General features: G+C 35.1%; 2 protein-coding genes across 3 annotated transcripts; both read left to right on the forward strand.

Moving 5' to 3' along the window:
- The first annotated feature begins 3,552 nt into the window (after window positions 1-3,552).
- On the forward strand, window positions 3,553-6,436 carry LOC117415322 (probable vesicular acetylcholine transporter-B). The gene has a single exon (XM_034025521.3). It carries the CDS (start codon window positions 4,084-4,086, stop codon window positions 5,653-5,655), a length of 1,572 nt encoding a protein of 523 aa, XP_033881412.1. The 5' UTR covers window positions 3,553-4,083; the 3' UTR covers window positions 5,656-6,436.
- A 1,943-nt stretch (window positions 6,437-8,379) lies between these two features.
- LOC117416158 (choline O-acetyltransferase-like) lies at window positions 8,380-24,879 on the forward strand. 2 transcript variants are annotated; one of them, XM_034027230.3, is made up of 15 exons: window positions 8,380-8,574; window positions 9,398-9,509; window positions 12,030-12,221; window positions 13,146-13,264; window positions 14,635-14,688; window positions 15,103-15,283; window positions 17,046-17,223; window positions 17,494-17,663; window positions 17,935-18,035; window positions 18,623-18,751; window positions 19,013-19,135; window positions 19,582-19,723; window positions 19,970-20,032; window positions 20,545-20,682; window positions 20,881-24,879. In XM_034027230.3, the coding sequence occupies exons 2-15, from the start codon at window positions 9,447-9,449 to the stop codon at window positions 21,148-21,150; spliced, it is 1,923 nt and encodes a 640-aa protein (XP_033883121.2). In that variant the 5' UTR covers window positions 8,380-8,574; window positions 9,398-9,446; the 3' UTR covers window positions 21,151-24,879. The 2 variants fall into 2 exon arrangements, with proteins under 2 accessions (XP_033883121.2, XP_058882398.1); XM_059026415.1 differs by lacking the exons at window positions 8,380-8,574; window positions 9,398-9,509 and adding an exon at window positions 10,750-10,993.
- Window positions 24,880-25,787: the final 908 nt, after the last annotated feature.

The raw sequence follows: 25,787 nt of genomic DNA on the forward strand, positions 1-25,787 counted from the left end.
ACAGAACACATAAAAATACACATCATAATAGACTATTTACTATAGACTATCTAGAGAGTTCTATTTGTAATATATGAGCACTGTAAGTAATTTAGATATTGCATACATACCATAATAATTTCTCTAGAGAATGTATGTATACTTAAATACAGAACTATTATACATGTCTATGTAAGGATGTGGTACAATTAATGAGGCTGCCACTACAATTCAATGCACTTTCGCAGTTGGCTCTGACGAAGTAAAAACAAAACATATTTGTCCCATGACTTTACACTAATTGGTCAGTGGACTTTCAGAATGTGGAGATGTTTACATTAGGAAGGGTTTTCCCAGGTTATTCCAATGGAAATACGGAGGTGTAAACATATCTGAATCATCCCATCTGCAGTAAATGATGCCACCACATGGTGTCCTCAATGTGTACTAAAAATCACAAGAGACAGAAGAGTTTTTTAATTCTCATACAAGGTGACATTGTAAAATATAAAAATGATTCTGGATGAAACGTTCACAATTAACTGTAATTCAGAGAAGTTAGAAGTTGCATATACTGTATATGAAGAAACCCGAATTGCAAAACGTATATACCACAAACTCCCAGGCAGCTATAGTAAATGACAAGAAGATTAGATATTGGCGCTTAACTGTGAAATGTAGATGGCTTGTGATTGGATAAAATAAAATATGAGCCACACTTTGTGAAATATAAAAGAGAAAGCATATACCAAATCAAACCAGTAGATGGCGCTGGTAACGCACGCCAGGAAGTCCGAATTAGCTGTTCACAAGAGATGGTGCTGAAACTTTAGTTTACGCATCTAACAATTGATAAAACATTCCAGCACAGTTTATGAATTTGTTGAACCAGGATTGTGGAATAAATATATTCTCTAACTAGAGCAATATTTGATTTATTGCTTTATTTGTCCATCTGGGAATAATAATAATAATAAAAACATGCTATATCTACCTGTATTAGCTGTTTGTGGATGGAGGGCGTGGTTGCAGTGACAAAAAACAAGAAAACAATCCGTGAACATATTTCATTATTATTATTATTATTATTATTATTATTATTATTATTATTATTATTATTATTATTATTATTTGTAGTAGTAGTAGTAGTAGTAGTAGTAGTCTTAGGTGTAGTCTTAGTATTGGTATTGTAGTGGTCAATATAACACGTACTTAATCCAATCTATCAATGTATATTAGAAAAAAAATGGTTCAGATAATAAAAACTCGAAATTAAAAATGAAAACCAGTGTCGTTTAGTTTTAAGCTATTAACATACGATATTGTTTTTCTTTCTTCATATAATGCGTGTCGGGAGGCACTATTTAAACCTAGTCAGTTTATCTTTATATCTACTTGTGGGAAAGGTGTCAGGGCCAGGTCGACAATGACAATACTTTGCTGTCAAATGCGACGTGATTAATTAGACGATTGCATCGACCTGCACTTCCTCGGGTTAATTCTAATAATTGTCTTTCCACGTCTATCTATTAGGTTTCTGTAACCTGTTAAACTATATATGAAATGATTTATAGCAGAACCGAGGATGTTAATCAGCATGCTGGCATCCAATTAATGCACTCTGTTTGAAATGAATATTGCATAGAAGCCAACTGGCCTTACAGATCGCAAACCGATGAGAAAACTCAATACAAAAAGTCCTTCCAGGAATTTAGGTGATCTTGAGTTGTGGATATCGGGAACTACATGCTTCTAAAGCATATAATTAATAATAATATTCAGCACAACTACTACAACAATTAAGTATACCCCAAATGTTATGTATCAGGCGTTCTGCTGACTGAAAAGTGGACATGATAGAAAAACAAGCAAATGACAGATTAGATGATTTAAATAGTAGTCAAGCACGTATACATTTGTTATCACAATAATCAGTTCATATATATATGCGATACAATTTGACCGTTGTTTATTCACAACAATGCCCTATAATTTATATAAAGACAATCAGTTTATCAGTATTGCAAAAGAAAATAAAGTTGCATTTATTTAACCGTTGTTTTTTTTTTTGTCTAGCCAATATTGTAAACTGCTGATGGTATTGCATTTATACTTGTAATTATGTTATTGTTGTCTTGTCTGCTTGTCTATTATAGCTATAGTAAACTACATATGTAACAACGTGCATAGACAGGTTGATAGTTTTATTAAACTATTTGGGGATTGATCATGTTATATCTGGTGACTTAGCAGAAATGCATTTAAAACGAATCGCCATTGGGAATCCAAAACATGAGAATAGTTATTAAATTTTAGTAATGCATCTCCCTTTTGTTCGCAAGCAGAAGCTATTACGCAAAGTATGGACTTCACGATTAAAAAATCCGTGTTTAGTATTTCAAAAAATGAGCCAACAGTCAGTAGAAGGCGGTCTCAGTGGATCAGTTCAGGAACATACAGTGAAGTAATATTGTTCGCCTTGCATTAAAGGCAGCTGGTAGCTGTAAAGCTAGGTTTATTATTTATTATCGCCAAATATTTCTGCCATCGAAAAAGTCTGTGATTGATTAAAGTGACTCAGTGATATATTTTGACCGAGTAATTAATCACAATTATTGGCAAACCAAAGGTCATACACTTAAGACCCGAGGTTCCACTTCGACTTTCATCCTTTGGGAATCCCAAGTATATTAACATATAGATCTGATATGAGCCGTCCTTTAAATAATGAGTTTAAATTGGGAGAATCTATATATATATATATATATATATATATATATATATATATATATATATATATATATATATATATATATATCCGTTGAGGCTTGTAAGACCTGTATTATTATTATTATTATTATTATTATTATTATTATTATTATTATTGTTGTTGTTTTTTTTTTTTTTAATCTGTATACAATTATAATGCAAACAATTAAGCTAAATGTATCTGGGTGAAGAGCGTGGATTATGATTGCCTCCCGAGTTAAAATACAATAAATAGACAGACAGCGTTTTCTTGGCAGACAGAACCCGAGTGAACAAAGGGAAAGTTTTGTGTTACAGTTAAGTTGGCACGGCATCTCTTACATTTAAAGACAGACTCGATTTAGAAATGTATCACCTGTCAAACACCGGGACCCAGAAGTCACCCACTCCATTTCATGACTGCAAACTAGGCAAAGCAAAAAGCTACATGAACGAGAATAAATGTTTTGACAAGATCTTTGAACTGCCATCCAAAATACATTTATATTTCTGTTAGTGCTCGGAGTTTTCAGACAACTGACTTAGGTTCCTTGAATGAAAAGCCATTTTGTAAAATTGTACTAATAAACATGTACGCAGCTGATGAACATTGGGGTATACTGTATTCAGCAGTCAGTCAGCTATTAAACTCAGTTTGATGGTCACCCACCATTTGAAGTTAGGAGTTAAGTAATACGGTTAGTTTGTACTCTGCTCTGTTATTGGACAAGGTTTTGGCATGCGCTAAATTATCATTAAGACGCAGCTGGCTAAGGAGCCACTAGGGGCAGAGCTAGCAGTGCGTCACAGCCTATGGGAAAAAAATCTAAGAATCAAGAAACATACAAGTGAATTCGTGGCAATGGCATCAAAACCAGGATTGCAGATCTCCGATGATAGCAGATCTCAGTTACAGGTGGCACACGTTTTGAATTTAGAAAGCAGAGACGCCGATTTTTACAGGGACTTCTAACTAAACGGGCAACCACAGCTTCCTGCGGTGGAATTGCAGGGCATGGCGAATACACAGATCAGGGGATAAACTGGAAGAAAACAGAAACAAGACTTTATTAAGGTAGTAGCACATTGACGGTATACGATCCAATTCCATCTGATGACAAGGATGAACTGACTAACTGCGTATGAAGAAGTCAAGACTTGTTTCGAGAAAATACAAAAACAAGTGCTATGAAGAAATTCAACAATAAACAGGTAACATAAAGAAACAAATAAATAAGTACGTCTGACATCAAAGCACATAACGTGCTGTTCTTGCGCGGTTCAGATTGCAGCATAAGCAACGGATTCTTTCTGTATTTTGCTGAAGAAGAAAGTTTTCTTTAAGCACGAACAATCATGACATCAGAAGGGACGAGCGGTCTTGCTAAATCTGCTGCAGAGAAATTATCAGAGATGGGCGAAAGAACTAAACAGTTAGGCACTGCTATGCAGGACCCCCAAAGACAGAGAAGACTGATTTTGTTCATTGTCTGCATAGCTCTCTTGTTGGACAATATGCTTTATATGGTCATTGTGCCCATTATACCCGATTATCTCGCTTATCTAGAAGGTGATACTGCTCCAGACCAAGCCCCTGCAGGTATTAACTCCAGTTCTTTTTCTAACAGAACAAGTCATGATAAAACTACCACAGAAAATTTAGATTTACAAATAGGGGTCCTCTTTGCATCGAAAGCCATCTTACAGCTGCTTGTTAACCCCTTAAGCGGAACATTCATAGACAGAGTCGGGTACGGTATTCCACTTTTTATAGGACTTATTGTAATGTTTTTTTCTACTTGTATATTTGCCTTTGCTGAAAACTATGCCACCTTGTTCGTAGCCAGAAGTCTCCAGGGACTTGGGTCAGCCTTTGCCGACACAGCTGGGATTGCCATGATTGCTGATACGTACACCGAAGAGTCCGAAAGAAGTAAAGCCCTGGGTATAGCGTTGGCATTCATTTCATTCGGGAGCCTGGTGGCGCCCCCATTTGGTGGCATTTTGTACGAATTTGTGGGGAAACGAGTCCCATTCCTAGTGCTTGCCTTCATCTCTCTAATAGATGGCATCCTACTATTGGTTTTCATAAAACCGTTTGCAAACAGGACTAGAGAGAACATGCCAGTGGGCACCCCTATTTATAAACTCATGATTGACCCCTACATTGCTGTTGTGGCTGGAGCGCTAACTGTTTGCAACATCCCACTAGCTTTCTTGGAACCCACAATAGCCAACTGGATGGAAACAACCATGGGTGCCACAAAATGGGAGATGGGGCTAACCTGGTTGCCTGCCTTCTTTCCTCATGTCCTGGGTGTTTATATCACAGTAAAACTAGCTGCAGAATATCCCAACTACCAATGGTTTTACGGGGCGCTAGGTATGGTGATCATAGGTGCAAGCTCATGCACTGTACCAGCCTGCAGGAACTTTGGAGAACTAATTGCCCCTTTGTGTGGCATATGCTTTGGGATAGCCTTAGTGGACACTGCCCTTTTACCCACTCTTGCCTTTTTAGTAGATGTACGTCATGTCTCCGTATATGGCAGTGTCTATGCTATTGCAGATATTTCTTATTCTGTTGCCTACGCCTTGGGGCCCATAGTGGCTGGTCAGATTGTACACACACATGGCTTTGTGCAGTTAAACCTGGGCATGGGCCTTGTCAATGTACTTTATGCACCTGCCCTCCTTTTCCTCAGAAACGTGTGCCAAATGAAACCCTCTCACTCTGAGAGAAACGTTCTTCTGGAAGAGGGACATACGGGACTGTATGATGCCATCAAGCTGGAAGAGCGTAATGCCAAGAAAAGGGGGTTTGCCAGTTCAGCTGGTAACACCATGTCGGGTGGTCTGAATGAAATGGACACTTTTAAGAGCCAATCCATTTCAGAGGAGGAATCATCAGGAGCCGAATATAGTTAAAAGGAACTGAAATACAAACATAATTTATTTTCACTGTTGGAACAGTATTTGCCATATGTTATGTACCAATATTGAATATAATCTTAACCTAACCTTATCATTGTGTAACTAGTTTCTTCCAGATGTATTTTATTTTTTCTTAAAAACTGTAAAACAACAACGAAGATCGTATTTGAATAAGTCTGTAGTAAAAAGTTAATTCATCGATGTTAAATTTGAGTATTGTGCAAAGTTTACTATACAGTCTAAGATGTGTACGTAAAAACTATTGTATAAAAATTAAATAAATATCAATATGTATTCCAAAACGTATATACTTCCATATTCAGGGACCTAAACTAAAATAAATAATACATACTGTAAATAGTTAAGAATGGCTTATTTTTTCCCCAGGTATGAGTTACGCTCTCTAACCATCTTGTCTGATATGTGCTGCTATTTAGAAGAAGACACAAATGCAATATGTCACATTAATATCTGAAACGTCAAGGATTACTTAACCTTAACAAATGAAACCCGACGTTTCAGTGCCAGACTGTTCAGCATTTACTATTTTGAAAGTTATATCGTTTGTCAAAATTGAAGGTGATACTGTATAAAGTGCTTGTTGTACAGCTGTACATATTTACATTGTAAATAATAAAATATCTGAATAGACATATCTGTATGTGGCATGCAGTCAGAAGAACGCCAAGCCTAAAAAAAATGTACACAGAAGCGTGGAACATTACATTACATCTGATATTCTAAAACAACACCTATTAAAAATCTAACTTGGTAACGATTTGTTTTATTATTATTATTATTATTATTATTATTATTATTATTATTATTATTATTATTATTAATAAATACTCCAAAAAGCTTCTTTTAGAGGGTTATTCCCGCCTAGGTTATTTTAATTGTTTTGAATGCAGGTCAATGTGTGTGTGCGTGAGTGTGAGTGTGCGTGTGCGTGTGCGTGTGAATGGGCCACACAAAACCAACCTTTAAGTGAATCATGTAATATACATATCATATCACTGACGAGCTAAGAATATAATAGAAAATGCACCACTTATCTACCAAATGACACTGCAATTCATGAATAATAATTGAAATAGACAGTATCAAGAAACTTCATGTTTCATTAATTCAATATATAAATTATAAATCATGGCATTTTAGTGAAACATGGGGTAAAGAATGAGCGAATTTGCTACTGCACATTAATATAATTATATTCCCAATATGAATATGGTTACCAAATATTTAACGCCAACTTCAAATATATGTGCCACGTTGTTTAACCAAAAAAAACCCCACAAAAAACCCAAAACAAGTAAAAAAACGGTTCTTCCAGTATGTAGGGTTATCTTTTGTTTGTTTCTCAACTACTGTACACTCATTAACACGCATGAGCAATCGCATATATATCTGTGCTGACAAGACTTTTTGGATGTATATATAGATAGATAGATAGATAGATAGATAGATAGATAGAGCAGACGCCTTTATCCAAGGCGATTTACAGCGACTCGGGTGTGTGAACTATGCATCAGCTGCAGAGTCACTTACAATTATGTCTCACCCGAGAGACGGAGCACAAGGAGGTTAAGTGACTTGCTCAGGGTCACACAATGAGTCAGTGGCTGAGGTGGGATTTGAACTGGGGATCTCCTGGTTACAAGCCCTTTTCTTTAACCACTGGACCACACAGTCTCCCTATAATATAGATATATTGTAAATTTACAAACAATGACAAAAAAAGCGACGAGGAAAGAACACAAACTATCGGTTTATAGTGGTGCTTATCCAAAGAGAGCATTCATTTTTAAACAAACACAAAACTTCCCTGCACGACTTATTCAACACTGGGGAATAGACCCGTAGGATTATCGTACATGATTTAAATCCTGGTTTCTACCATTCATAATGCTATGGTATGCGATAATAACATAGCATTTAAACTAGTGCATATGGACAATTGAAAATTCTACAGAAAAACACATATTTTGGTAAATGAAACAAGAAGGATTAAAATATCACAAAACACTTGGGTTAAATAAACGAGAACAAACTTTTACAAAAAAATGAATTGCCCTTTGTCATTGGACATCGCACCTGACTATTTTTACCACATCCTATTTATTAAAATTCTTCAAGTTTAACTAAATTAAAGTGAGTGATAAATACGCTTTCTTTCCGTTTCGCCGCAATCGTTTATGTCAGTACATAATTATAACGGCAACTTTTAATTATACCCCGACAGAGCACATCGATACATTTGAGTGATATTCAATCATAAAGTACAATGGTGTACTGAAGAATAACATTAGAATGTATACTGAACAAGATTGTGGGGGGGATCCTATGTATGGACGACATACGTTTGTGTTGCACTGTATACATATAACATATGCTTTGTAATTGTAATTGAAATGTAGTATAACTGTCCTTTTCACCCACTTCACTTTATTTCAGCACAATAATTGTTTAATTAAAAAAACCTGTTATAGATCACGGTCAAGGGTATTATTAGTCTTAGTTCTTTATTAAATGTTTCTGTATGAAGCAGCATCAGTGGCACAGGATGAAATAACAACATTCTCTATCTGAGGTGGGTTGGAAAACCATACTGTCATAGACTAGACTTTGGCGAATAGATTACAGTGGGAGGAGTCGCTGGACACAACAGGGGAAGGTAGCAAAGTACCTCCAAAGATACTGAGCTCACTGAAGAACTCCAAGCCAGCAAGGCGTGGGATGCAAGCTTGATATAGAGGTGTCTGAATGGAAATACCCGGATATTTAGCTTACTATTTTATTCCTGGACATTTTTATTGTCCACTGGAGCCCAAATTAAACATGGAAGAGACAACCTCTAAGTACTGAACAACTTTAAATGTGTCATCCTAACCTACACCAAGCCACGGACAGGTAAGGATGGGTAGCTTTCAACTGGAAAGCCAAATATTTTTCTTGTCATCATTTATTTTAATCTTTTTGCAATTTTGCTAACCATTGTAGCTTATGATTTTCACAAATGACAGTTTCTACTTGAGTTCTTTATATATATATATATATATATATATATATATATATATATATATATATATATATATATATATATATATATATATATATATTTGCATTTTGAATAAAATGTTTTTGTTGTTGTTGTTGTTGTTAATACAACGTATAATACTGCCATTTAAAACACAACGAAATATGTTGTCAGTTCTCTAACTCCAATAACGCTGAATTAGTGTGGAGAATGTAGAATAGCATACACTTTTGTTTCTGACAATTTTACCAAAAAACAAGTAACCAAATTATATTTTTCTAAACAGGTTTCGCCTGACATTCCTAAACTTCATAGTACCGTTATTATTATTATTATTATTATTATTATTATTATTATTATTATTATTATTATTATTATTATTATTATTATTAGTCCATGTGTGTTGGTGAGCAATAAGTAGATTATTTAGTTTAGTTAAATAAATTACAACAGGTGTTTAAAAGGTATATGTTTCAGAATCAGTACTAGAATAAGCTGTAGCCTACCGTGCACACAGCGCTGATCATTAATTATATATAGTCACCTCGTTTGTCAATATTCTAGCTCGCTCCCTATTGGCTACTGTTCAGTTTGCTTTACTATGTATTATCTTTTTTTTTCTTTTTTTTTTTAAAGTTGCAAGATTTGACGAAACTGTATTATCTTAAATCGTACTTTCTTTGTCTCTTTATGCAGGAAACCCTGAGTATTCTTAGCACTGGCTGGTCTCTCCATATCATCAAGAATGCCTGTCCTAGAGAAACCCAGGCAAGAACAAGGGAAACCCAAAGGCCATAAGGACAGCTATGTACATACAGCTTTTATTACTATTCATATTAATCAACATGATTATTAAGTAACATTCCAAAACACATATTGTCATTTTTTTTTCTTTTTACTTATTACATGTTTTTAATTCCTTACCCATTTCATAGTTCATGATTTCCATTACATGAGAGTAGATGTTAAAACTTCATGCTGATTTTATACTCAACTCTCGCCAAGATAAGCACCAACTAAGATGTAGATTTACAGTAAACTAATGTGATCCATCTGCGTTTCCATCCATTTGCGTTTCCTTCCGTCTGATGATGTAGATATCCTTTTGCCTGGTGTTGATGGCTAAAGTGTAATGCTGGCTCCAGGGATCAGCTTATTTTTTTCCTCCCTGGTGCATCAGCACACACAACATCTGCGATGGTGGCTCCAGGGATCAACCACAGTGTGGTCTTCCCAGCGCCTCAGCATGACAACTGTCTGGATTGAGCTGAGTAGGGTACATCTCTGGGGTCTTCAAGTGGGCACCCTCCATCCTTGGTGTTTCATCGACTAGCCCACAGCACCTCAAGGGGGCTCGACTGTGACTCTGGCATCCCAGAATCACCTCCCTTCTTCCCCCACTCAGCTCAGCCCAGCTGACTTACCTGTGCATCAACGTTGCTTTCTTTTTAGTGTGCTTGAGATCCCCAACCAAAATCTTTTCGTCTCAACCACAACCAATTGCTGCTCCTCTCTGCTGCTTCAGATTAGTTCTTCAATGTGCGGTGCAACTCTTGACCACTGAATCTGACGTCTCTGAGAAACCGGGTTGTAGATTGTGCCACAAATCCTTGACAACCCACCTAAACTGGGTAAACCCGGACTCTCCATCCTCGCTGTTCTGCTTCAGCGGCTAGTTGAGCATACCGAAGTTTCTTCCTCTTATACGCCTCATCCACAGCATCCTCCCATGGCACTGTTAACTCTACCAGGTGAACAAGGTGTGCTGATAGTGGTGTCAATCTCAGGTGAAAAAATAAGCCGTTGACCAACATCTGCCAGCATTTTCCAGTCTCTAGCAGCTTCCAGTTGTCCTAGACAAAGCTTGGTTTTAATAAATTTTCTTGGTGGTCGCTCCTCTGGACGGAGGAATGTTGTCCTTTGTGTCTAATGTTTTGATGGAACTGGTGGCAACTTATTGGCCATGTTATGTTTGTCTTCCATTGTCCATAGGTCTCGTCAGCCAATCTTGCATTGTTCCATTGTTCCACACCCTCCCATCTCATCCATTCTCCCTGCTTGGCCTGGGAAACTGCCTTTACGCACCTCATCCTCTCCTCCTGCTTTTACACCTCGTTGACTACCAGCTTCCTCCATTGAGCTGGGGCTGCCTTGTGCCATGGGAAGCTGAACTGAGACCAAGACCTCCTCTTCCATATTGAACTTGCCCCATGATATCACCGATTCAAAGGCCAGCCTTTGCATCTTCCATGACTTCCTTTGCTGTCCACTTCCTTCCAGTTTTCAACACAGGTGCTGCCTCCATTTGACGCATTTATCGCATGACTCTACTAAAGTAATTTCCAGTCGGACCTAGTTAAAGCAAAGCAAACACATCCAATTGCAGTATAAAAATATGAATCTAAATTGTATTTTAAAACTGTAATAAGTAGGCATATAGAGTATATATTGACATATGCAAAAGACTAATAGAGACAGCTCTATTATTCAAATGTTATTTGTATATTGAATAATTTCTTTATGTTGTATTGCATTGTATCAAACAATATTTTCATTGATAAATAAAAAGACCCTATTAGTCAAAATTATGAACCTGTTAAAATCCACATATTTACCATTGATATATCAGACATTACAAGTACAGATTTTAACTAAACTGCTAGCATACTGTCTTTGCACTCAATGTATATGACTTTTAACTTTGCAATGCATGTGTAAGTAGAACTACATTAATAACAAGTACATATATTCCATCGTTTTTTCACAATTAGTTGTTATAACAATACGATAATGTTTGTTGGAAGAAATATTCCATAAGAATCACAAATGTGTTGACTTGACATAGTTTTTACACTTACTTTTTACAATATTGTTATCTTATTATATATGTTATAAAAAATAAAACCTTTACAACCACCATCCTATAATCTGCTCAAACCTTCTATTGATCACTATGTTGAAAACATACCTTTCTATATTGGTAACACTTTAATGTAAGGATGTGTTATAAACCACCAGCAATGTGTCTTTAAATGTCTTATAAATAGGGCTTCTGATTTTCGGTTTTAACCAATAAAACCTGATAAAACACCCCCGATACCAAAAAAATGAAATCAGTTGATAGCCAATAAACACTGGAAAACACCTGAAAAATTGTGGAAATGGTAAATCAGTTCACTTTGACTTTACTGAACTTTGACATGCATCTCCCTCATATTATTGACTGTGTAGAGACTCACTCTATAGTAACATTAGGCATTGCAAGAACAATACCACTGTTCATTTGAAAAATGAATGCATCTGTTTGGGATTGCTTTTTTTTGGTTAGGTGTTACCCAAGCTTCCAGTGCCTCCTTTGCAAAAGACCACAGACATGTACCTGAAGTGCATGAAGCATCTGGTGACAGAGGAGGAGTTCAAGAGGACCAAGGTCATTGTGGAGAAGTTTAGAGCTCCTGGAGGGACTGGGGAGTTTCTACAACAAAAGCTGCTAGAAAAGAGAGAGAAAACTGAAAACTGGGTAAGAGCCTTTATAGAAAAACAGGATACCAGTTTTTAACATCCAATAAAATTGGAACTAGCTTAAATGTGTGAATGCTTTTTGCTATAAAATTATTAGCATATTATTAAATATCTGTGTATCCCACACGCATTAATTAATAGAAGTTAACAAATAGGAATACAGTTAATTATTTAACAATGCATGAACAAGTGTTCTCCTGGCATTTCAAATACAACAGATTCTTATTAAAATATAATAATAATATAATATAAGAATATATTTATTTTTATATAGCACCTTTCATAGTGGACCACCATCACAAAGTGCTTTACAAAGGTAGGCTGTGAACTGTGCATTAGATGCAGAGTTACTTACAATAGGACATTGATTTAATATCTCATCCGCAGGACGGAGCACAAGGAGGTTAAGTGACTTGCTCTGGGTCACACAGTGAGTCAGTCAGTGGCAGAGGTGGGATTTGAACCGGTGACCTTCTGGTTACAAGCCCTGGACTTTAACCACCTAAGGCTTTTATACTCCAAAAACATATTGTTTAAATCAACTGTGAATTATATCGATTTCAGATTTCTCTATATAATCTCATAACATCAATAACTATGACAGTTACTTGGAAATATTTCAGTCTTTAAAGTGTGTTCAGTTTAAGCAATAAGACCTGATCAATGTAACAGAGTGCTCTGTTCATCCAAGTCATTTTATAATGTATATTGTCAGTGTGCCTATGTGGTATTTGTTTTAGAATGCAAAAAAGATTTTGAATAATCCCTTTTTAAACCAACCAACACATACATACATATACATGATATATATTTATTTTATAAATATATACAGTAATTCTAAAAGGGTATATTTCCCCTTAATTATTATTGATCATGTTCCTAGAAACCATATAATTTGTGCTGCATGTTTTTAATTTCCTAGGTATATGACTATTGGCTGGAGGACATGTACTTGAATAACAGGTTAGCTCTTCCTGTGAACTCCAGCCCTGCTATAGTCTTCCCACAACAGAATTTCCATGATCAAAATGACTTTCTCAGGTACCTCTTCTTCCTTAATACCAATCATATCAGCGTTATCATAGTGTTATCCTGTATTTAGTCTATTGCTTGACACATCACACAACTGTGACACATGATGTATTCACAATGCGTAGGAGGCTGGGGCTTGGTTTTGATATCCTTAAGGCACCTTTCCCTTTCTATTGTTTAACCATGTACAACAATCTGATGGACTAGGTAAAACATCAGAGTTGAAGCTTCTATATCTGTGTTGCTGTAACTTGACACAGTTATCATCTCTGCCTTCTAAAGAGCAAACCCAAGCATATCCCTGTAATTTAACCATAATTACATTAGTGTTTCCATTCTGGAAGGCAAGGACATTGAGAGGATGAGAGAGAGATGCTACATTGTTTGGTACAAATGTACAGCCTGAATTATTTCTGGACTGTCAGAGAGCTTTGTGCTCATAGATAATAAATTTGAAATTGTTCTCTGAACCCTCAGAGATATAATCAGAAGGTAATACATGGCATGCATTTAATGAGAGTCTATGGGGAGGCATATGTATCAATGTATCAATGGGCAGCAGTGTGGAGTAGTGGTTAGGGCTCTGGACTCTTGACCGGAGGGTCATGGGTTCAATCCCCCGGTGGGGACACTGCTGCTGTACCCTTGAGCAAGGTACTTTACCTAGATTGCTCTAGTAAAAACCCAACTGTATAAATGGGTTATTGTATGTAAAAATAATGTGATATCTTGTAAGTCGCCCTGGACAAGGGCGTCTGCTAAGAAATATTATTAATTATTATCAATCTAAGTCCCATTTAGGCTCTGTCCACCCAAGACTAACATCAACGCCCACCATATATCTTGGGCTGCATTGGTAATGGAATTCTTTATGGCACCTATATATCTTTCAATATTGCTATGTTAGGTAGAATTGAAGGTTGCCATCAATTGTGTTGTATATGTTTTTGTAAGGCTAAGTCTCTGAATAAATAGACCACCTTTTTGTGACGTTGTACAACCAACCAAGGCTAGTTGTTTCTATATTAAAATCAAATTATTTCCCATATACTTGTAGCAGTGGACTTGCCTTCACAGTTTTCAGCTCCTTGTTCAAAACTGTAATGTAATTCTGTGACATTTCAACTTTCTTCCCTTCACCTGCTTGTCTCGTCTCTTAAAAGTCAACAGACAACAGTGAATTTATCTAAAATGCTAACTAGGGAGGTTATAATCTTAATTGGAGTAATAACACTTAAAATGTCATTAGATGCTATTTACCTTTTAAGAAAGCAGCTGAATAGGTCATATTTTATTAACAGTACACAATGCAGAGATTGCAGTAATAACCTCCCATGTTTAATTAACAGAGATTGTTCCCCTAAACTTTTGTTTTACAGGTTTTCTGCTCATCTAATTTCTGGAGTTTTAGATTACAAAGCTTTACTTGATGTGTAAGTTACATTTCTTGTGTTATTTGTATTTAAATATGTTCCATATGTTAATGTCATATTGTTTGGCATAAATCAGAATCATTATTTTCCATGGAATAACAGTTTATTTGGATACAAATATTTTTTTAATGTTTAGAAGTTTAAAGTTTATGGCAAGAATTCATACATAAGCAAAAGAATGAGCTCTGATGCTTATATTATAGTTGTACATAATAGGGCTGTAACCCTATTGAGGGGTTCTGATAACATGATAAACTATAAGAGCGAAGCTTCTACCATAACCCCAAATAGGTGTACTTGTATATTTTTTTCATGAATTCATTTCTCCTTGCCTTTGAATTTTTGAGATGTTTGTTGCCATCTTTGATGGAAACCTTGTATAACTTATTACATTCGTTGTTTCTTTGGTAACAGACATGCCCTGCCTATAGATTATGCACGAGGGCAGCTGGCAGGGACTCCACTTTGCATGAAGCAATACTACAGACTGTTCTCATCTTACCGCCTGCCTGGCCACAAGAAGGACACCCTGGTAGCTGAGAAGAACAGCGTCATGCCAGAGCCAGAACATATTATTATAGCATGCAAAAACCAGGTCAGGATCTTTTCGTATAAAACGCTTGAGAGGTTAAAAAGTGATTTATATTGAATCATAAGACCCATATGGAGAAACCACTAGGGTTATTGGACAACAAGCATCTGTGCATGAGGGAATATTGGGGAACTGAGAATGAAGCCTATACATCCCGTATGCAGACACTCATTGTCCTATAACTCCATTATATACTGTACTGCCTTATGTTAATATATAAGTTATTAAATCCAACTTGAAGTGTCCAATTAGTCAGTTGGCATTTTCATTCAACAGAGGTAAAAGGTTAATGAGGGGAATTTTGGTTAGTGTCTGAGGTATGTGACAGTTGTCAATGTTTTGACCTGACATTACTCAGGTGAAGAAAGGCATGTTTCTTTCAAGCAGGTGACGTCAACCATAGCGTTATTGAATGGATGATGTCATTAAAGGGGGTTGTTTGTGATGTATCATGGCATAGAGCAGGAAATACTGGTGCTTTGACTGACTGAAAGATCAGGCTATACCAATTCAATTTAGATAATTTATATGGAAGTTTTGGGTTCAGTCCCATTTCGCCTCTTAAATGAAATGAGTAATTTAGGTCTGTGAAAAACCACCTACCTTTTTAAGCAGCTCAGTTGACACAAAGCTCTCATGAAAATAAAAATAAAACATAAATATAATGATCAAAGCAGAATAAGTAATAGAAACCAATGCAATGATGGAAACCAGGCAAGGTGTGACAGAACATTTACATGTTAGATGAACACTTTCATGTCTTCATTTCTTTTCCGTACTACCAACGAATTTCCTCTTAATCTCTGTAAGGTTCTGCAAAAGCCTTTATATTTTTGTGGTGGAGGATTGGCACAAGGCTTTCATTTAGCTTGGCACGTTTTACAAAAATGCTTAAATCTGGCTGCATATGTATAACTTTTAAGTACAATGCCTGTATTTTATATTAGAGAACAGGTTAGTAACAAAAGATTTGGCTTCAGTCTATTAGAACTGGGAAAACCCAGGGTTCATAAATGAAATAGACTTTTAATGAGAACATGTGAGTGCAAATGTATCCATGATATCTGAAGCCCTCTCTGGGGTACAGCAGTACATCTAACTTAGCTGTTTTTGATTACATTTCCCAGGTTTAATCTGGAATGCTTCTGACAGAGACAAAAGCAACGTATTGCTAGAGCATGTCACATTAATGCCAGCATTTCATCCGCGGTTTCAAAACCATTGCCGCTTACTTGATTTTTATTTCCATTTCCTTCTTAGCTGACCACTGGGTTATTCAATTTTCATTCATGCAGAGTTAGTTGGGAGCCCTAGTTAGGATACTGTGCTATTTGTGCTTTGCCTTAATGCAAAAAAGCAATGACTATAAGGCTATAGTGGTTCCTCAAAAACAAAATTGATGGATTTTCACTGCCCACTTGCTTTGCTCAAACTCACTCCACTCTTTAGTTCAAATATCATCTACTATGGCAAGTGTAAAGCATAGAGGTAGAATCTATTTCAGAGTTTGAATAAGTTGTCTCTTTTTATAGCGGAGGCAACTTAATATGTATGTTCGTACCTTCAGTACTGTATGTCGAATTTAGAGTTTTACATACTGATATCTAGAGAACCACTGGAAATGTAGATCATGGCAATCTGGTTTTTCATGTTTTAGATAGCTCAAATTTTGAATACACAGACAAGGTGGACAATAGTCACGGACATGTTATTATTAGTATTAATAATGATGTATAATTGTTGTACAACGTTTTTCTTTGTCTAGTTCTTTGTTTTAGATGTTGTGATAAACTTCCGACGTCTCAGCGAAAGAGATTTATTCACTCAGCTAGAGAAAATACTTAAAATGGCAGAGAATGAAGAAGAACGCCTTCCCCCGATAGGTCTGCTAACATCCGATGGAAGAACTGAATGGGCTGAATCCAGGGCAGTAATCATGAAAGGTTAGATACTATCTCCTTGGTACAAACCAACAGCCTCTTTACATCTGAACCCTAAAGGCATCTCATTTACTAGTACATGTATCCATCTTCTATTGAGTGGTGATGTGCTGTAAAGACAAGCAGTTTTGAGAAAATACAACGGAAATACAAATGTTTGATTCACAGATATTGCAAAACATCTTAAGCTGCCATAAATGTAAACGTCTTCAACAATTTATCTGTTTGTACTAAATTACTAAAATTTGTTGATATATCTTTTTTTCCCTCCAGATTCTACAAATAGAGACTCGCTAGACATGATTGAGCGATGCCTATGTCTGGTGTGTTTGGACGATCCAAGTGGGAATGAACTCACTGATACCAGTCGAGCTCTGCAGATGTTACATGGAGGGGGCTATGATAAAAACAGTGGCAATCGCTGGTATGATAAACCCATGCAGGTGAGGATATGCAATAGTATAGAATGTTTTTAAAACTGGAGACAAAGCATATTATAATTTATATATAGCTCAGCAGCACACTGTATTTTTCCTGGAGACGGATGGAGGTTTCCATCAGTCCATATGGTAAATTATTGCAAGTATTGTAATCTGGGGCTATATGGAGGCACCTGTCTGTCCAAGTGTCACAATTACATTTTTACAAGTACATTCTGTGGATGTAAGATTTAAAATGATGTATGTCAATTAAAACTATATATTTTTCTTTTAGTTTGTTATTGGAATGGATGGGACCTGTGGCGTTGTTTGTGAGCACTCCCCTTTTGAAGGAATTGTACTAGTACAGTGCACTGAGCATCTTCTGAAGTACATGTAAGCAACATTTTTCATCAGGATTTTCATCATTCATTTGTGTTTTGTTACATGGACAGTATTGCTCATAGCACAACAAAACAGTTACACTTAATTTGAAGTTGACACTAAGTGGAAAAAAACACTCTTTTATGAAACTAGTAAGAAACAACAAAACTGCATCTATGAAAACATTCTGAGCTGTTTATTTCTAGCTTTTAATCATTAATATGGCTTTAAGCTATTCACAAAAAAGCATTAGAAACTACACTTTTTTGCACTTTGCAGACTGATACAGCATGCCTTTGATTATTTGTAACATTAAGATGATAAGATTTGCAATGGATTATACTAAGAATGTTATGTGTAACGTATTTATGAAGTATTTTACATGGGTTACACAGTTTAATAAAGCATTTATGACGGTGTTATGCCTGTAACATAGTGTTATTTTCAAATAAAGCTTTACAGGAAAAAAGTAGATCTTTTTATAATCCACTGGGGATCATTCGATGATAAAGAAAACTTTCTAGATCCATCAGTCAAAGCATTGTAGGTTCCACCCAGCATAGTATGTTGATTAAACATGACCTGCCTATGTTTTACAGGAAAGGGAGCCCTTCTAAGTTTGTTAGAGCTGCTAGTGTTTGCGAACTTTCTGCTCCTAGAAAGTTACGTTGGAAATGTTCTCCTGAAGTTCAGGGGCTGTTAGCTTCTTCAGCAGATAAATTACAAAGGTATGTTATGAAACTTTCACATTAGCTTGAAATGTTTCTTACATTATAACTGCTGTTTGAGCCTGAAACTACAGATTAATCTTGTTTGCACAAATAAATAAATTAAAGCATTGATTGTAAACTGTTATTCTCAGTGCACTTGTCAGATTGAGAATTTAATGTAGAATCAAAAGGCAAGCAATGCACTGAACACCCTCAGCATTATGACATTTAGTAGACCATCCATTGTTTTAATTTTCTTTATGATTACACATTTTCTAGGTTGGTTAGGAATCTGGACCTAAATGTTCACAAGTTTAAAGTTTATGGCAAAGAATTTATAAAGAAGCAAAGAATGAGTCCAGATGCTTACATCCAAGTTGCTCTGCAACTGGCATTTTACAGGTAAGCTGATCCCACAGGTTTAGTTATTATCTTGTAGTATTAATGCACTAAGCCTGATTTTATAATGTTTAGAAAGATTTAGGAATGCATAATTACTGAAGTTGGGTATCATTTTGCAATTAGTTGCATAAAGTGTTTCACAGTCAGGTTGCTAGAATTCACAAAAGCAATAGTAGCTTTCATGGTGGCAGTTGTGGAAATCCAACCCAAGGGCTTAGTGAGTTCAGGCAGATGTGATGATAGTGACTAGGGATTTGAAGGATCCAAATTTGGAAATGAACAGGGCCACATCGAAAATTGATAAAAATTGGTGTCTACTAGCCCATTTCCTAATCCTCCATTCCCTTAATATCTCATGACAAAAAACTTCAAGAACATTTTAACACAGCTTTTTATGGCAAACCTCTTCCAAAGAGTGGGGACTATACATATTGTTTTACTTATAGATGCCATGGCAAGCAAGTTCCTACCTATGAAAGTGCTTCCATACGTCGCTTTCTGGAGGGAAGAGTGGATAACATCCGGTCAGCTACTTATGAAGCATTAGAATTTGCGAAAGCAATGACTGATGGAAAATCCACAGTACCAGTATGTATTTCTTGGTCAATTCCATTTCACCTTTGTTTGCATTTTAAGGTGCTATACTAAAATAGATGTACAATTTAACATCATAGTTTGAGAAAAAAAGGGTTTTATATGCATTAAGTTCAAAGGTTCTGTATTTGTGATGTGGCTTAAATGAAGAAAAACACAGATGGTGTAAAAAAAACAATACAATAGAATTTGGTGAAAGGAAATGTATAATGGCATTTATTGGTTTCTTCTTAATTCTAGGATTCTGAAAAGATGCAAAGACTCTGGGATGCAATTAATGTTCAGACCAATTACACTATCCTTGTAAGTAGGAATAACATTAGTATTCCTTTATTTATTAATATTATTAAGAAATATGTTTTATGGATCTTTAAGATGTATGTCCTTTAATTTGATACACTTTATATTAAGCTGTTATGTACACATCTAGACTGACAATTTGATTAATCATAATGATAAATGACCTAATTAAAATCATCATGTAGAACCATAATGTGTTATTGTCTCTCAAACACCAACTATTTCCCAGATTAAAAGATATGTAAAGTAATAGCTTAAAAATGTCTGTTTTAGATGTTATTATGAAAGAAGAACATAACCCTGTTGTCCCTTTAATGAAGCTATCACTATTCAATATATTATTGTTAGTTATTGTTAATTATATGCACTTAACAATTCTGTACCAAATGTTCATATTATTTCTTGAAAAATAATATATTTTTTGTTAGGGATTTCTAGAGTAAAATTGGTGGCAAACAGTTTAATGAATCAAATTCATGGGTTTAAAAAAAAAAAAATCTATTCATTATTTTTAGTCCATTACTGGAATGGCAATTGACAATCACTTACTTGGACTTCGAGAGATGGCTCATGAGCTGAAGATGGAGAAGCCAGAGATATTTACAGATGAAACTTTCTTAAAAAGCAATTGCTTTATCCTTTCAACAAGCCAAGTGAGTTTCTCTAAATATTAAAAAGGTATATAATCTAGCTTAAATTCTGTTTGTTCAGGTGAAAAAATATATTTATTCTGCATGGTTTCATTATCCACATCATAATACCAGTACATTAATAAACTTGATTGATGTAACTTCACGTTAGTCCAGGGCCTTTTCAATCTGAAATCAACCTTGCTTCCCTGTGTTTTGCAGGTTCCCACCACAGTAGAGATGTTCTGCTGCTATGGTCCTGTGGTCCCCAATGGCTATGGTGCCTGCTACAATCCTCAATCAGATCACATCATCTTCTGCATTTCAAGTTTCAGAGACTGTAAGGAAACCTGTTCCACCGTCTTTGCAAAAGCTATAGAGGAGTGTCTGGTTGAGATGAGAGATTTGTGCAGTAAGTACAACATGGCAGCCAAGACCGCTGATAAAAAGGAAGGAGCAGACAAACATGTGAAAAATGGAAGCAAATCATAATATAATATCGTAAAACCCAAACACCTTACTGTTCAGGTACTCCTGACAACTCAATCTGCTTATCCATACTTCTGGTGTACATACTGACTAAAGCGTGCAAGAAATCATGGTTCTTTTTTTTAAATTATTTTTTTGAGACTTTATACAGTTAACATAGATGTTATAGGGCATTGCTTTTTATACATTTCTGTATTGTATATATATATATATATATATATATATATATATATATATATATGCATTTGTGTATTTATTTAATTATTCATTAATTTCTTCCACTGATCTGGTTGGTCCAACCAGTAATGGGACCATATTGCTTTTCAGCATCAAGGCTGAATGTTAAGGCCATGTTGTCTTCTAAATAAAGACTGAGCTGGGTTTATACATGTCAAATCACCCAGTTCCGCACAGGGCATCAACCTCTGCAGCCTCTGTGGAATGACCTAGTTTGCTGATATAACTATATCACTGTACTATATATGCAAATGTATACTAATTCACATTTGACAAGGAAATCTCTCAGTACTAAATGATTGGATTAGCTGGAGCAGGGTGTAGAAAAAAAAAAGAATTAACAATTTAAAACATAAAATTGTTAAATGTTAAATTGATATATTTAAAAAAAAGGCTTTTAAGTACTATTCGAAGCAAAGCTTAGTGGCTTAGTCATTGTATATAAAGTAATGTATAAGTACATTGGTAATACCAGCATGCAAGTATATGTATTACGATATTAAGGTTAAAAATAATTTAGAACAAGGGTTATGTTGTTATTTATTGGAATGTATCAATTTGGGTTGGATAATCTCAGAAATTTTAACTTTAACAGTAACATATGCACCATGGTAAAGCTTAAAGGTTCAGTGACAAACTTTCCGGTTCTCATAATGAACAAATGCACCAATAAAATCTACTTAAATGTACCTACAGTAAAACTAGTCAATTTTAGTATGCTAACCACCAGTTCTTATTAACATTAGTGCATAGTAATTCAAACAAAATAATATACATAGATTATAGCACTTTACATATACCTGTAGGTACTGCACCTTAACACTAGTTGAGCGAAAGGTTATATCCACATGATACTGGCTACCAAAGAGGATTTTTTTTTTATTGATGTGTTATTTGTGTTATGTTTTTCCTTAAATATTAGTTTAAGTAAAAAGCATACAATTTACACTCTCATGTCATGTAATATACAATATCATGTAAATATACAGTATATATTTGTCTACATTTCATCCAGGGTACTGTATTTCTCTGTTGTGTTATGTGTTTACCATGTGAATGGTGCAGTATAAACTAGCTAGTTATTTACAATTTATAAAGAATATTTAATGTTACTTTAACAATACCTCCTGCAGCAACAGTAAAGAATGACATTGATCATAAAAACAGGACTCATTTATGCATTATAAGGATGCTTTCTGCTCATTTTGGATACAGGTAATATTTTAACCTGTTTTTTTTTTTGTTTGTTTTTTCCTCCTAAAACTATTCATGCTTTCATAAGGTTGATATACACGATGCTACAGTACATTCATCCAACTTTTGAATGCAGTTCTGTGTATCTGCCTGCTGCTGTTTTGATAATTAGCTGGTTGATGCATGATATAAGTTATAGTTTGAAAGTAGAAATCCTTCAGACTCCATAAACCACAAAAAATGTTGTCTCTGACTTTAGGTGTAGATATACTGTCCAATTTGTTGCATACAGTACTAACTGTAATATCCTATAAAGTTGGATTAATGTGGTATGTATCTATTTTGTGCAATATGTAAAACAAATGTTGTAAAATATAGAGTTGTCATGCTGTATGTAAGTGCATTAGCTCTGAACAGTAGCAGATTGTAACAAAGAAAAGCTAGCAGCAATGCATTTTTACCTGCTAATACAGAAGCCACGTAAAATGGCTTTCAGTCAGTTCCATTGTGTTTCCTGTAATTTATATAGCTTTAATGAATGAGAAGATAATATAAGAAATAACTATTTATTACATATTTATTTTTTCAAAATGACAAAACATATTTATGTTTATATCTACCTATGCAAGCAAATAATTACCGAACATAGGATATATGATATAGTTTTCCAATTGAATTCTGTAGTCAGTCGGTTTCCTATTTCAAAGTAAATGTCACATCAGAAATATGTAGCATGTCTCTTGTAGCCTGACATTTGGAATGAATCAGTCCTCAAAACAAATCATTCTGACATTCTCGCCAATGTTAGGTCAAGGATCTAATAAATTAGACTACAAAGGGTCAAGCATAAAAACAGCATTTTCCAGATTCAATCTTACAATCTGTGTGTGTGTTAAAGTAAAGAAGCATGAGACAACTGTGTATCCCAGTGCTCATGAAAAAGTAGTACCACATCTGTCTGTACCTGTACCAATGTAAACCTGGAAGCCACCTGGTATTTGATGTGTACCTAAAACTTTACTTATTTTTATAATATATAAAAATGACCCTTCTTTACAATGGTCTGCAGAATTCAATTAGAAATTGCAAGTTATGTGCAACCATTATATATTTTCATGATGATTGTCTATTTGAAATGGCTTTGTTTTAAAGGCTGTTTATCATAAGAGTCATATCTGGACACTAACTTCTCCATATAAACCAAAATACAAGATCACATACCATTAGTTATTTTATATAAAAGCTTACAGTTGATTTGCTTTGCAAAAATTATTTCAATGCTCACTGTTCTATATTTTATTGTACTGTAAAAAAGTATGCTAATGTAGCCATGCCTTAAATGCTACATACAATGTACACTGAAAAAAGTCTTTCTTGTTGTTTTTCTATTTGACTATTGAGGATAATGAATGCAATAACAAGATGGCACATTATTTATTTAACTTGCATTCATTTATTTGCTAGATAACAGAATGGCGCAGAGTTATATTTATAGAAAACCGAGTCATTAATAAGGTTGTAAAGCAATAAAGTGACTGCAGCAACTGTATTTGGCAGATGCTCATCTATGGCTGTTTCTGCAGCATGAAATGTTTGCCGTTTTTTGGTGTATTAAGGATTTACCCTGCTAACTTTTATTTAGTTGGCAAACATTATAAAAAACATGTCAGTAACATACACATCACAGCTGTAAATACAAAATCAAAACGATCATGAAAAAACAAACCCCCACGACTTACATGCAGTGATGTTAAAATGTGTACCATAGGTATACAGCATAGACATCAAGAAAGGGTTTGCCATACAAATGTGATAAGCCATTCTCTAGATGCTGTAATGTACTGTGCTGTATTTTCGTCCATTATATCCTTATACAATTAAAAATCTAATACCAATATGTAATTTGGAAGGTGCAATACCACTGTCCATTAACACTTATGTCTGGAAGTGTAACGTGTGGCAAGCTGTTCTGTACGTATTATGTTGTGCAAACTGTGTGGCATGTAGAGGGTTTGAAAACCGCAAACATTTCTGGTTTTACAGTATATTAAATTATGATTACTTCACCCAGTACAACATTGTCAATGATCCTTCATACTGTTTTTCAACAATATTTTATTTTTGTAACATAGATGATATAATATTAGATGCATTTTTTATTAGAGTGTGTGATATTTGTTGATATACATTGTTGTTTGCGTCTATGGTGCCAAGTAGTGTATTTCTGTCTGATGTATTTTCATCTGGATGTTTAAAGTAAAGATATGCTGTCCTTTCTGACAATAAATCAAATCAGGATGAGGAATGTCTTAGCGTTTTGTTTTATACACACACATATATATATATTGTGACAAGATGGGTGTCTTGTCACCGTGCGGGACCGTCACACTGTCTTCTCGGGTTAAAAAGAAGTACTAAAAAAAAAACCATAGTTCAGGTGAAACAGGGCAGTGCCTGTGCGTTTTTTTATTTACAAAACAAAACAAATGAACAAACAAAAACCTAACTCAGTCTAGGAGTACTACCTACATTTTTAAATCCTTAACTGTGAGCCGGACAGCTAAGCTGTTTACCGGGTGGTTTTAAACATAAACTTCTTGTATTAAATACCTTTTCTAGGTCTGATCCTACAGGCTTCCTCCTCTTGGGTCTTTCACAGCTACCAAAACAACCATTTTCACCTGCTTATATTCCTGCCTGCTAATTAAATCCAGGTGTACCTAATTAAATTGAGCCAGGTGATCCTAATCCTGGCTCCATGAAACATACAATCAAACACAAACCAATTAACCTTTTTATAGGCATTTTCAACCCCTCATCATCTTGTCAACCTTCACACCATACACTCTGCCACAATATATATATTAGCTCAAAAAGCCAGCAGCCCAGTGTTTTGATTTGTTGTACATATCTTTCTCAAGGAAGCATATGTTTGAATCAAAACATTGAAGGTATTTATAGGTTTTTGATGGTATTACAATGACTTGCTATTGTTTATATTCAAATATATATATATATATATATATATATATATATATATATATATATATATATATATATATATATATATACAGTGCCTTGCGAAAGTATTCGGCCCCCTTGAACTTTGCGACCTTTTGCCACATTTCAGGCTTCAAACATAAAGATATGAAACTGTAATTTTTTGTGAAGAATCAACAACAAGTGGGACACAATCATGAAGTGGAACG

Source organism: Acipenser ruthenus, chromosome 7, assembly GCF_902713425.1.
Source record: "Acipenser ruthenus chromosome 7, fAciRut3.2 maternal haplotype, whole genome shotgun sequence".
In the NCBI taxonomy this organism is placed as follows: Eukaryota; Metazoa; Chordata; class Actinopteri; order Acipenseriformes; family Acipenseridae; genus Acipenser; species Acipenser ruthenus.

What these genes read in the sequence shown, in the direction of transcription:
- LOC117416158 (XM_034027230.3), top strand. Translation starts at nt 9,447, where the DNA reads ATGCCTGTCCTAGAGAAACCCAGGCAAGAACAAGGGAAACCCAAAGGC. An exon ending in TACAAAGCTTTACTTGATGT is followed by an intron (nt 14,689 to 15,102) that starts GTAAGTTACATT and finishes CTTTGGTAACAG; the next exon opens with ACATGCCCTGCCTATAGATT. An exon ending in GGTATGATAAACCCATGCAG is followed by an intron (nt 17,664 to 17,934) that starts GTGAGGATATGC and finishes TTTTTCTTTTAG; the next exon opens with TTTGTTATTGGAATGGATGG.
- LOC117415322 (XM_034025521.3), top strand. Translation starts at nt 4,084, where the DNA reads ATGACATCAGAAGGGACGAGCGGTCTTGCTAAATCTGCTGCAGAGAAA.